A 12,761-nucleotide genomic window follows, 5' to 3' on the forward strand; every position below is an offset into this window, starting at 1 on the left:
TCGAGATTAGGATTTGTCACTCCGAATGTCAGAGAGGTATCTCTGGGCCCTCTCGGTAATGCACGTCACTTAAGCCTTGCAAGCAATACAACTAATGAGTTAGTTGTGAGATGATGTATTACAGAACGAGTAAAGAGACTTGCCGGTAACGAGATTGAACTAGGTATTGAGATACTGACGATCGAATCTCGGGCAAGTAACATACCGATGACAAAGGGAACAATGTATATTGTTATGCGGTCTGACCGATAAAGATCTTCGTAGAATATGTAGGAGCCAATATGAGCATCCAGGTTCCGCTATTGGTTATTGACCGGAGATGTGTCTCGGTCATGTCTACATTGTTCTCGAACCGTAGGGTCCGCACGCTTAAGGTTTCGATGACAGTTATATTATGAGTTTATGAGTTTTGATGTACCGAAGGAGTTTGGAGTCCCGGATGGGATCGGGGACATGACGAGGAGTCTCAAAATGGTCGAGATGTAAAGTTCGATATATTGGACGACTATATTCGGACTTCGGAAAGGTTCCGAGTGATTCGGTAATTTTTCAGAGTACCGGAGAGTTACGGGAATTCGCCGGGAGAAGTATTGGGCCTTATTGGGCCATACGGGAAAGAGAGAGGGGCTGCCTAGGGCAGGCCGCGCGCCCCCCCAAGGCCTAGTCTGAATTGGACTAGGGGGAGGGGCTGCGCCCCCTCCTTCCTTCCCTTCTCCCTTCCCCTTCCTTGTCTCCTACTCCTAATACATGGAAGGACTCCTAGTTGGACTAGGAAAGGGGGAATCCTACTCCCGGTGGGAGTAGGGCTCCCCTAGGGCGCGCCATAGAGAGGGCCGGCCCTCCCCTCCTCCACTCCTTTATATACGGGGGCAGGGGGCACCCCATAGACACACAAGTTGATCTTCGTGATCGTTCCTTAGCCGTGTGCGGTGCCCCTCTCCACGATATTACACCTCGGTCATATTGTAGCGGTGCTTAGGCGAAGCCCTGCGACGGTTAAACATCAAGATCGTCACCACACGGTCGTGCTGACGGAACTCCTCCCCGAAGCTTTGCTGGATCGGAGCCCGGGGAGCGTCATCAAGCTGAACGTGTGCTAAGAACTCGGAGGTGCCGGAGTAACGGTGCTTGGATCGGTTGGACCGGGAAGACGTACGACTACTTCCTCTATGTTGCGTCAACACTTCCGCTTTGGTCTACGAGGGTACATAGACAACACTCTCCCCTCTCGTTGCTATGCATCACCATGATCTTGCGTGTGCGTAGGAATTTTTTTGAAATTACTACGTTCCCCAACATAAACGTGAACCGGCCTTCTGGGCCTAGGGCCTTGTCTTCCGTCTGTCCCGCACGCCGGATCACAAGTGAGTCATAATGACCAGGTGGGTTGCTTGTAAACCGCTAGATCAGGGCGGGTCGCCAGTAACTCGCCAAGTGTCAGCGGGGTCTTCAGATAAACCGCCAAGTCCGGCCGGTTTACACCGCGGGGTATATCCCCGACAGAAAGAGAGTATGACTTGAAGGTTCAAGGTAGAGAAGAAGAAGAAGAAGAAGAAGAAGAAGAAGAAGAAGAAGAAGAAGAAGAAGAAGAAGAAGAAGAAGAAGAAGAAGAAGAAGAAGAAGAAGAAGAAGAAGAAGAAGAAGAAGAACAACAACAACAACAACAACAACAACAACAACAACAACAACAACAACAAGACTTATGTTGTTGTTGATCTGAATAGGAGGCTTTGTTGGTGATGAAGAGTCTATTGATCTCTGTTGCCTCCTCTTCGCTTGTTGTTTTGACCATGTATTTTGATTCAATTTAGCTAGCTCGGAGCAGAATTGTACCCATATATTCCCTCCGTCCGGAAATACTTGTCGTAGAAATGGATACAAATGGACGTATCTAGAACTAAAATACATCCATTCCTTGGACGGAGGGAGTAGTAACTTTATTCGTCCACTATTTTTCTGTGTGCCAGCACATAGATATTGTGCAAAATTGGTTGAGTGGCGAAAACTATGACAAGGAGGCGATGTATATGTCAATGGACGTTCCTTTGCACATATATATAGTAGTACAAGTTTAGTAAACAAACTGTGTTGGTTTATGTGCAAAATAAACTCTGCTGAGCTGTACCCCATGCATGCTTAAGTGGTCAACAAGAAGGAAGGGCAATCCATCCATCCATTGGAGATGATTAGAAAAAGAAAGTGAAAGTATTATTTTTATTATTTTCTTTCCTTTTCTTTGCATGGAATGAATGAAAATGAAAAAGGAAGGAGAAATGACCGCTGCTACAAGTTTGGGGAGAGGAGTATATGGAGTAGTAGTAATTATTTTTTCTCAATCAATCCATCCATCCATCACGCTGCGCTACGCTGCGCTGCGCTGCTGGGGGTGGTTGCATCACGGGGAGGCTGGCACGCATTTATTATTGTTTCTCAATCAATCCATCCATCACGCTGCGCTGCGCTGCGCTGCTGGGGTAGGTTGCATCACGGGAAGGCTGGCACAAGAGTAGTACTATTTGGCACGTCTCCTTGGTAATCGAGTACTTGAATGCATGCATGACGCGTCGGTAATTGCACGCATTTATGCTTTTGTCGCGTGCGAGAGGGAAGGTGGATCGGATCTGAGATTGTGACACGCTAACCCGCGGGCCCCATGGTGATTAATGCCCCACCTCCACCTCCACCTCCTCCTCCACGGTACTATATAAACACCCACCCTTAACCTAATCTCCATCTCATCCTCTTCTCCACTGCGCATCCAACCTCCCTCCCTCCCTCCTCCAGAAATCTAATCTCTCTCACTCGTATCAGCCGTTCGCCACGTCCATCGCCGGTGGTGGTCTGATGGCCCTTGGTTCGCCGGCCGATCCTACGAGTGATCTCCTTCCGCATCAGCACCGATGAGATTCAGTCGGCGGTCACATCGTCCCGTCGTGCAATCCAGGCTACAGATTCTTCTTCATGACGGCACGACGCGAGTGGATGTGCGGGCTACTACCGCTAAGGCCTGCGAATGGCCCATCCTATCCTATCCTGGTGGCTCCGGCCCGCCACCAAAACGCAACCCAGGTACGTGTTACCCATTTGGGCCCACCTTCCAGTTCCCATTCATTCACCACCCCAAGCTTAACCTAGCCGCTGTCCCTCCACAGCACCGCCGTCATTTCGGCTCGAGCTAGTGTCCCCCTCGACGGAGAGGAGCAGAGCGGCTCCTCCTCCCCTCGACGCCAAGCCAACCAGCAGTCAGTCAGGTGAGCTGCCCCCTCCCCCCTCACCTTCCTCATCATATACATTGGGGATCTAGTTTCCTTGTCATTTCCTTGTGCTTGGCTGCTTGCTTCTATCCAACCCTAGGTTGGTTGCTGGTGGTGCCCCTCCCTCCGTTGAGTTTGATATGATTCTATGTTACAACATGTTCCCTTAAACATTATTCCTTGCAGCATCTCATTAGCTTTCATCTCTGTTTGGTTTTGATGCAGGCCAAGCCAAGCAGCAGGCAGGTGAGCTGCCCCCCTTCCTCTTGATCTTCCCCCTTTCCTCTTGATCTTCATGACAGGGATCTTGTTTTCTCACGGGATATTTCTTATGCAGCCCCTCCTAAACTCCTCCTGCTATTAGTACAAGGGGACTACTTCCCTCTGTTCCTTTGCAAGATGAAGTAGGGCACCGAACCCCCCTCCTAGCTTCTGAGTTTGATTTTAAAGGTGACCCATTCTCTTTTGCAAGCTCTTCTCTTGTTCCTCGCTGGACGCACGCGAAAAAAAGCACTAAGTAGGAAATGTGCCGTCTGCGGGAGGCCCTCCCCTACCTCCTCCTGTCCTCCTTTGAGGCTCATCTTTAATAGGCTTGACGTTTTTTAGAATCAATTCATGTTAACTCTTTCAGATCTATAGTCAGTATTTGAATGTAATAGTCAAATGAAGTATCTTCTTGCCATTATAGTTTATATATTTTCTGCAAGCTTGTTGACTTTATTCCTTTGCTACTGCATATCTAAAAGTAGTGTCGTGTTAGCATTAAGGCAACTAGTAATGCACTTATTTATCAGCTGAATTATGTGCTAGTATTCTTTCTTTCTTTTAATGTATGTTTTGTTTGTCTGTTTAAATATGAGTCCTTCCTCTTAATTTCCCTGTTTACCTTGCATTGTTGTCTTTTCTATGCAATTTGGATATCGGTTGGGTTGTTGGACCATCTTCAAGATTTAACTCCAAAGTGCGTCTGCAAGGAAACCAAAAAATCATGGTAAGCTCATTGTTTGCAGTCATTTCCTTGTCCAATTGCAGCTGCTATATGAGTCAGTTTGTGCGCTGTTATCTGATGTATATTATGTTAAACTTTTGTATTTGTACTGATTAATATTTGGTGCATGTTCTGTAGAATTCAGTCAAATGAAGCATACATGTGTAAAATTGTCATCTTGTGATACTAGTGTTGGGAGGTTTCGTCAAAGATTTTTTGCTTTAATGAAGCATATATTTGTAAAACTCCACAGCATCTCGATTTATAGAATGGATGGCAACTAAAAATTATTGCTCATGTCTTACTCCACAGCTTGAGAAGATGCTTTTCTATAATCAACTCTTGTTTTTTATCTCATATTGGTAGTCAGTACTTGAGTGTTGTTTGGGGACTGGAACTTGAATTTTATACTCCATCTGTCCCATTATATAATGGCATGTTTCTACACTACAGTAGTGTTAAAAATGATCTCAAATTAGTGGATGGATGAAGTACTTAAGTGAAGCATACATTTACAAAAAGCCTCTTGTCATTCAAGTATTAGTAGATTTTCCTTAAGCTTATCTGATAACAGTATCTCATTAGCTGGGAATGCAGCTAATAATGCACTCAGTTATTAGCTGAATTATGTGCTTGTGTTATTTCTTTTCTCTGTCTGTTTGTAAAATATGAGTACCAGATGCAGCAAGAATCAATAAGTTTCCTGTAATCCAATATTTTGTATGTTATATTTATAAAGGAAAATCATAGTGAAGTAAAATAAACATTTGGGAAAGAAATTAACTTCTTGTGATCCTATTTTCCAAGATGTTCCTTAAAGTTGTCCCTCTTTATTCCTTGCAGCTCCATCTATGAAAAAAATCTCATTAGCTTTCTTCTCTGTTTTGCTTGGCAGATGTTCTAGCTAGTAGCTTGCTTAAATGGGCCGGCCGAAAAAGAAACTTGAGGTTCTTCATATATCTTGTTTCATTGTTATTATTTCAAATTGTTGAATGTGTGTGTAAAACCTGCTAATCTTTGTTGTACATTTGTTTCCTAGTATCTCAAAGCAAATGCACACAATGCAAAGGAAGCTGCAAAGGCTTTGGCTAGGGAAAAAGTGGTGCACTTGGTGCAGTCATCATGTGAAGTAATCTAAAATTAAGATTGTGTCTTTGTTGCGTGCTTGTGAAAATTCCTATGTTTCCTTACGGATACAATGCAACAAAGAGACCTCCTGATTGGGCGACTGCTCCAGCCGGATTGAATCGAGAAAAGTTTATCAAAGATTATCTTTCAAATGACTATCTGCCAGCAAATGCAACTAAACAGCAGTTTGAGAATCTTTACGGGCAACTTCATTAGTATCATCTATCTATTTCTCCTCACTCATTGGAGAGCAACAAAAAGTGCAACATTAGGCCAGAGATTGTGGTTGGTGGGAAAGTTATCCCTAAGGAGAAGCATGATGGGACTCCAGTAACATCCTATATTGATAAAAATATGAAAGTGAGTTTCTTCTATCATGTTCTAGTTTCTTTTATGTGTGTTGGTAGTTTGGTTGGTTATGCCATTTCTGTTTGGTTACAACCTGATGTTACTTCTGATGGTTCCACATGCTATGCATCTATCCTTATGACTATTATTCTTTACTTTGTAGAATACATATCATATCATACGTGTGTGGGATGCTAGGAAGAAAGGAAGTTTCTTGGAGTTTCTCTGACAGAACTGTTCTGGTTACGTTTTGGCTTGGAGAGTGTATGCTCTTCTAGTTTTGTTCAAATCTGCAAAATGGTGCTACTTTTGTGATGAACCTGCTATTGTGTTAGATTTGGGACATATTTGGACATTTGTGCTGTCTAAACAACATTCAACATATTCTGCTGTGTAAGTCCAGAATTTTGTTTGTTTGAATCATTTAGATATACTTTCTTTCATGTGATATATTCTAAATAGTTTTGGGTTTGGCTGCAGGGAAGATACAAAATTTGGAACTGATTCAATGGAGGTGGGGGTTGATGTTCTCGATGCTATTTATCAGAACGCTACTACCATGGATGAGGATACCATGGATGAGGATGAAGAATCCGTGGCAGCCGTCCACTTCCTTCTTTTACTCTTTGGTGAAGCGCCGCGGTGTGAAGTTTTCAAGACAATCATCTTTAGCACCATCACAAAAAAAAGTTAAGCAGTGTCAGCCAATCGGTCTTGTCTATGACTCGCTTGCTAAAAATTGGAATAAGTTGCGCAAACGTGCCTGCTATCTATGGCTGATGGTTCTAGAGGCTCTCATGGAAGCAAACTTAAGGGTTGAGAGACCAAATGTAATAAAACCGGCTGAACCTCATCACACTTTGGTTGATTTGTTTAAAGAAATGACAATACACAAACGAAAGGCCCAGCACAAGTGTAGCTCAATTGCAATGGATAACAATCTCCACGAAAGGCCCCCTCATACTAAACATTTTTATCTTTGTTCTTAAAACTCATTTTCTACACGAATAATTTTAACTAGTACAATTTTTCATTCTATTCAGCACAACTAAACATATAGTAATATATGTTAATATTAAGATACAATATTATACTTATGTAATTTTATCAATGATATGATTAAATACACATATATTAAATATAAGGGATCCCTAAATATAAATTATACATTGTACAAAATGTCGTTCGTTAAACTTTTATTTGAGATAATGCCTCTTCAAAATCATTGGTTAAGACTTTAGTGATTTTATATAGCAAAATAGGAAGAACATGATATGTCTTTGTAGATTTATTTATTCCACTTAGATGAATTAATATTTTATGTATGTCTTGTATCTATTTAAGTATTCTTAAATATCATGGCTTAGAGCCCTAAAGGGTATAGAAGTTTCTAGAGTGCATGGTTGTCTACTCTAGGTGTAAGTAAATAAATCTTGTAGTTTCCATCCTAAGCAAAGTTGGTTGTGATTCTTCTACTTTTCTATGAACCCAAAGGCTGTCGTAATAGCCACCCTATCACGGATGATGTTTAACTAACCCCAAAATTCATGAATCTAGCATGAAGGAACTTGATACTTTCATCGTCTAAGGAATTATGCAAACGCTAACATTCTTTGTGTTATAGACCATTAACTCGTGGCGAATGTATCTCATAGCATAACATCAATTGAGTCAATTCAACACATGTGTTCTCCTAACATTGTGTCCTCAAAATTGCCAGCATAGTGGCACTAGTTCTTCCGTTGGTCTATGTGTATTGTTGTCGTATATGCATGTCCAGCTGGATGGATTCACACCAGAGCGAAGAACTCACTCATGTGTTGAGTCGGCCAGTTAGTGTGCTACCGCCTCCTACAACTTCACGTATCTATCGGCCAAGACTAGCAGAGGGAGACTGCAACTTCATGCATGCGGCAGGCTGGTCATATAATTTAGCCGGTTGTCAAAGGAAAGAGTGACTTTCCCAAAATAAAAATTCATCGATTGGTTATTTCTGCCCTACTTAAAATTAATAATGTTCATGAATTTTTGTAATCTTCTTATTTGGCCAGCTCTAGTGCACCTTTGAGTAGCACAAGCATATCACGATCGGACTGGCCGACACATTTAATCTGTGCAAGCCACTGGCTGCAGCATGCATGCACTCAATCTGTGCATTGTAGGACGTGACCATGATCCATGAATCGTGCTGGTCTTCTGGATGCACATCGCGCCACTCACATGATCCAACCAACCCCAACCATATCATACTACTCATAAATATCAACATAACAGCTAGGAATCTTCCGTTGACCTATGCTAACACCGGCGCCGCATCCACATGCGCATCGGCCAAATGCTGCTTGCATGAGTCATCGCGGACGTATGTACCTGCCAGACAATTGATCCATCTCGTGGACCGGCTAACGGCGGGTGCCCCATTCTAGCATGAACCCACACAGATTTTAGCCGGTTGCCCAGTTATCAAAGAAAAACGAAAGTGTCGGAGCCAAATAAAAAATTCAGTCATTTGACCCCTAGCCACCACCTTTTTTTCAAGAGGTTTGGCCATAGATAGATGTCGCCTTTTCTTGTAGTGACCCCGAAGCTGGACGTGAATTTTCAGGACATGCAGCCACGCGCTGCAGAAATCCCTGTCGCCCGCTAGCGCGCCGCGATTGCTACTTTTAATAGCACTTCGGCAATACGCGACGCGTTATTTACTGGCTCCCATGAATACGCCATGTATCGAGATGTGCAATTAATCAAGAGGGACATGTATAAAAAATGATGAACGGTGGCTTTGCCACAAATACGATGTCAATTACATGATCAAGCAAAGCAATATGACAATGATGATGCGTGTCATAATAAACGGAATGCTGGAAAGTTGCATGGCAACATATCTCGGAATGGCTATGAAAATGCCATAATAGGTAGGTATGGTGGCTGTTTTGAGGAAGGTATATGGTGGGTTTATGGTATTGGCGAAAGTTGCGTGATACTAGAGAGGCTAGCAATGGCGGAAATGTGAGAGTGCGTATAATCCACGGACTCAACATTAGTCATAAAGAACTCACATACTTATTGCAAAAATCTATTAGTAATCGAAACAAAGTACTATGTACATGCTCCTAGGGGGATAGATTGGTAGGAAAAGACTATCGCTCATCCCCGACCACCACTCATATGGAAGACTATCAATAAATATCTCATGCTCTGACTTTATCATATAACGGTTCACCATACGTGCATGCTATGGGAATCACAAACTTTAACACAAGTATTTCATAAATTCACAACTACTTACTAGCATCACTCTAATATCACCATCTTCATATCTCAAAACAATCATAAGGAATCAAACTTCTCATAGTTTTCAATGCACTTTATATAAAAGTTTTTATTATATCCATCTTGGATGCCTATCATATTAGGACTAATTTTATAACCAAAGCAATTACCATGCTGTTTAGAGACTCTCAATATAATATAAGTGAAGCATGAGACTTCATCAATTTCTATAAAATAAAACCACCGCCGTGCTCTAAAAAGATATAAGTGAAGCACGAGAGCAAATTTTCCTAACTCAAAAGATATAAGTGAAGCACATGGAGTATTCTAATAAACCATGATTCATGCAAACAGAACCTAAAAAGCAAAAACAGAAAATAAAGTTGGGTTGCCTCCCAACAAGGACTACTCCCTCCGTTCCAAAATAGATGACCTAACTTTGTACTAACTTTGTACTAAAGTAAGTACAAAGTTGAGTAATATATTTTGGAACGAAGGGAGTATTATTTAACGCACTTAGCTAGGCATAAAACATGAATAGATCTAGATGTAATCGTAATAATGATAAGGAAAATCTCGAAAACTCATCTCATACTCCCTTCGTTCAGCTGCAAGTTTTCTTTGAGGTAAGAAAAAGTAATCAAAAGGGCTAAATTTAATGGGATACGAATCCCCAAGATCGATTTCGGGAGGAATTGGTTCCTCCTTCGGCCCTTCATATTGTATGGCCAACTCATCATTATAAGCATTCTTTTGGCAAAAAGTCATGAGCTTGTGTCCAAGAGAGAAACCCAATCCGTTGTTTTGTATAGATAAATCATCATTAAGCTCAGAAATCTGATTAACTAAAACATCGGTGGGAACCTTCTTTCTTAAATTTTCATTATAAGCAACATGATCTAAAGATCGTAAACGCATTATGTCCTCTTGATTAAAGATAATTCCTTCTATGGGAAGACGACTGTCGGTGTCAAAACCGGTAGATCTCGGGTAGGGGATCCCGAACTATGAGTCTGAGGATCAATGGTAATAGGAGACAAAGGGGGACAAAATGTTTACCTAGGTTTGGACCCTCTTAAAGGAGGTAAAACCCTACTTCCTGCTTAATTATATTCGTTGAGTATAGGGGTTACAAGAGATGATCTACCTCGAGATCGTAATGGCTAAACCCTAGCTGTCTAGCCTATGAGAATTCAGATAGCCTCGACGGACTAAACCCTCCGGTTTATATACACACCGGAGGGACCTAGGGAAGGAAATAACATATCCGGACACCAATCTTGCCATCCACGCATAGGGGAGTACTACCCGGACACAGGGAGAAAGTCTTCTGCTTGTATCTTCACGGCCCATCAGTCCGTCCCATATCAAATAGCACGGACACCCGAGGACCCCCTAATCCAGGACTCCCTCAGTAGCCCCTGAACCAGTCTTCGATGACGATGTATTCGGCACGCGGATTGTCTTCGGCATTGCAGGGCTGGTTCCTCCTCTTAAAACACTTTGAAACAATTCCCTGAACAAAGGAACTGTATCCGGCTCTGTATAATCGTTACAACCCTTAGCCACGAAGGCAATATATCCAAATAAAACAATGTCTTTTTACTGACAACTTTTTCAGGGAAACATCGCATCTGGCCTCTTAACATTTCGAACCGTTTTCACGCCTCCCGCTTCGCATTTCGAGGCATAGCCTCCATTGGCACGTCTTGTCAAAACAGAGATCGTGCCCGCCCATTACGGGATCCTCATCAATACGGTTTTGGGTAATCCAACCATGCCACTCGCACGATCTCTTCGGGAACTGGCGAGTTTTAAGGCTTGAGAGGGGTGGCGTTTGGCATTTCACCGCCTATATAAGAGGGTAAAGATTCCTTCTCTTTCTCCCATGCCTTTCTCCTAGCTCCTATACCTTCCCTTCCTCTAAGCTCCAGCGCCCGAAATCTCAACCTTTCCCCCCGCCACCAACCTCCGCAGCCATAGCTGGATCTGGTTCCAAGGGCAAGTGGGAGGCCTCCTCCGTCACTAAGAAGGACGTCAAGGGTCTCCGAGGCGTGGGGTATCTGTCTGCGGACATCGCACACATGCTCCCCAACAAAGGTCAGGTCAAACCTACCCTAGACCCCGGCGAGAGAGTAGTATTCATACCCCACTTACTCTGCGGGCTAGGGTTTCCTCCTCACCCCATCGTCCGTGGCCTCATGTTTTATTACGGGCTGGATTTCCATGATCTAGCCCTGAACTCTTTCCTCCACATCTCGGCGTTCATCGTCGTGTGCGAGGCTCTACCCCGCATCCCCCCACACTTCGGCCTGTGGCTCAAAGTTTTCAACGTGAAGCCGAAGGTGGTCGACGGGCAGCACGCGGACTGCGGCGGGGCCATGGTGAGCAAACTCCCCAACAACGTCTGGCCCAAAGGGGCAATCGTGGAGACGGTCAAGGTGTGGCAGCAGGAGTGGTTCTACATCACCGAATCCCGCAATGCCAACTAGGCAGCTGCACCCGATTTCAGATCCGGACCCCCCACCAGGCTCACCTCCTGGACTGCTATTGCCGATTAACTGTATTGTGATATTTCCTACTACATGTCTTAGTCTTCATACCTATATAGTTTCCGCCCATCACTCAACTCACGGCTCCCAACTCACAGATCTCCACCGTAGAACATATTTTCTCATCACATTCAGAACATCCCTAGCCCATTTCTACCAAATACAATAGCCATTGATAGGCCAAAAACCATGAACGGCAATAGAGCTGCAGTACTTGGGTACTCACGATGAAACCAAATCAGCTATTGGCAGCAAGGACACGAGATAAATAAAACTTCTTGAAGTGCATTACTTGTATTAGGAATTTAAAACAGAGACTATCCACCTAAATACTGGCAGTAAGGTAGCAGCTTTGTACTATTAGAAATGCTAGTTCCACAAAATTTTGGAGTTCATCCCGCAGATAATACGAAGAGGAAATTCCTCATCCATGAGCTTCATATGGCAAGCATGTCGAGATACAAGTTTCCTCTAAAGGTATATTGTCCAAATTTGCAGTTCTATTATCCAGAACTTTATCTACACGCAACTTACTACTTATGCATTGGATCACAGAACAATAGTAACCAACAATTGCAGAAAAGAACTTGATCATAGGCAGGGCAAATTATATGAGTATATCTGTATATGTACCAAATATGTTGAGATCCATGCCATTGTTCTGACATGTAGCAGAACATCAGTATCCGCCCGTCGCCTTCATTGCAGTAAGCATGCAGGCGAAGAAGGTTGCCATGCCAGAACCTGGCCATCACCTCCAATTCTCTTGCGAAATCACTTTTGCATTTCCTTGTGACAGCAGACTGCCAAAGCCTCTTCAAACAATATTTTCCCATCAGATAATGGCCCTAGTGACTGATTACAATTTTTTAATCTATTTGATTAGCCTATATCTCTTAAAAGAGATTACTAAACTACAGGAGACCCGAAGTTGATCAATAAACATATCACACACACAATATTGGGGATGAAATATAGGTGTGCGCACCTCCTGGCAAACAAAATTGCGGCGCAAAGCGTGTAGGCAGAGCATGGCAACAGTCGCGGAATCGTCACTGAGGAAGACTCCTCAGCGACACACACCAACGCTCGGCTGCACCGGATGATGCTGTGTCAGCGTGATTGTGCTGCTAACAAAGCATATTCCTGGAAGTCAACAATTGAAGAGCATGTACTGCTCATCAGAATAATCACTTAGAGTCCTTGACAACGGCAGCC

General features: G+C 43.2%; 1 protein-coding gene across 1 annotated transcript; it reads left to right on the forward strand.

The window, feature by feature from the left end:
- The first annotated feature begins 2,781 nt into the window (after nucleotides 1–2,781).
- LOC125540473 (uncharacterized) lies at nucleotides 2,782–7,577 on the forward strand. The gene is made up of 8 exons (XM_087540507.1): nucleotides 2,782–3,069; nucleotides 3,153–3,251; nucleotides 3,480–3,500; nucleotides 3,592–4,245; nucleotides 5,138–5,189; nucleotides 5,282–5,730; nucleotides 5,882–6,111; nucleotides 6,199–7,577. Exons 1-4 carry the CDS (start codon nucleotides 2,901–2,903, stop codon nucleotides 3,660–3,662), a joined length of 360 nt encoding a protein of 119 aa, XP_087396633.1. The 5' UTR covers nucleotides 2,782–2,900; the 3' UTR covers nucleotides 3,663–4,245; nucleotides 5,138–5,189; nucleotides 5,282–5,730; nucleotides 5,882–6,111; nucleotides 6,199–7,577.
- Nucleotides 7,578–12,761: the final 5,184 nt, after the last annotated feature.

Source organism: Triticum urartu, chromosome 2A (genome assembly GCF_056163025.1).
Source record: "Triticum urartu cultivar PI428250 chromosome 2A, HENAU_Tu73, whole genome shotgun sequence".
Classification (NCBI taxonomy): domain Eukaryota; kingdom Viridiplantae; phylum Streptophyta; class Magnoliopsida; order Poales; family Poaceae; genus Triticum; species Triticum urartu.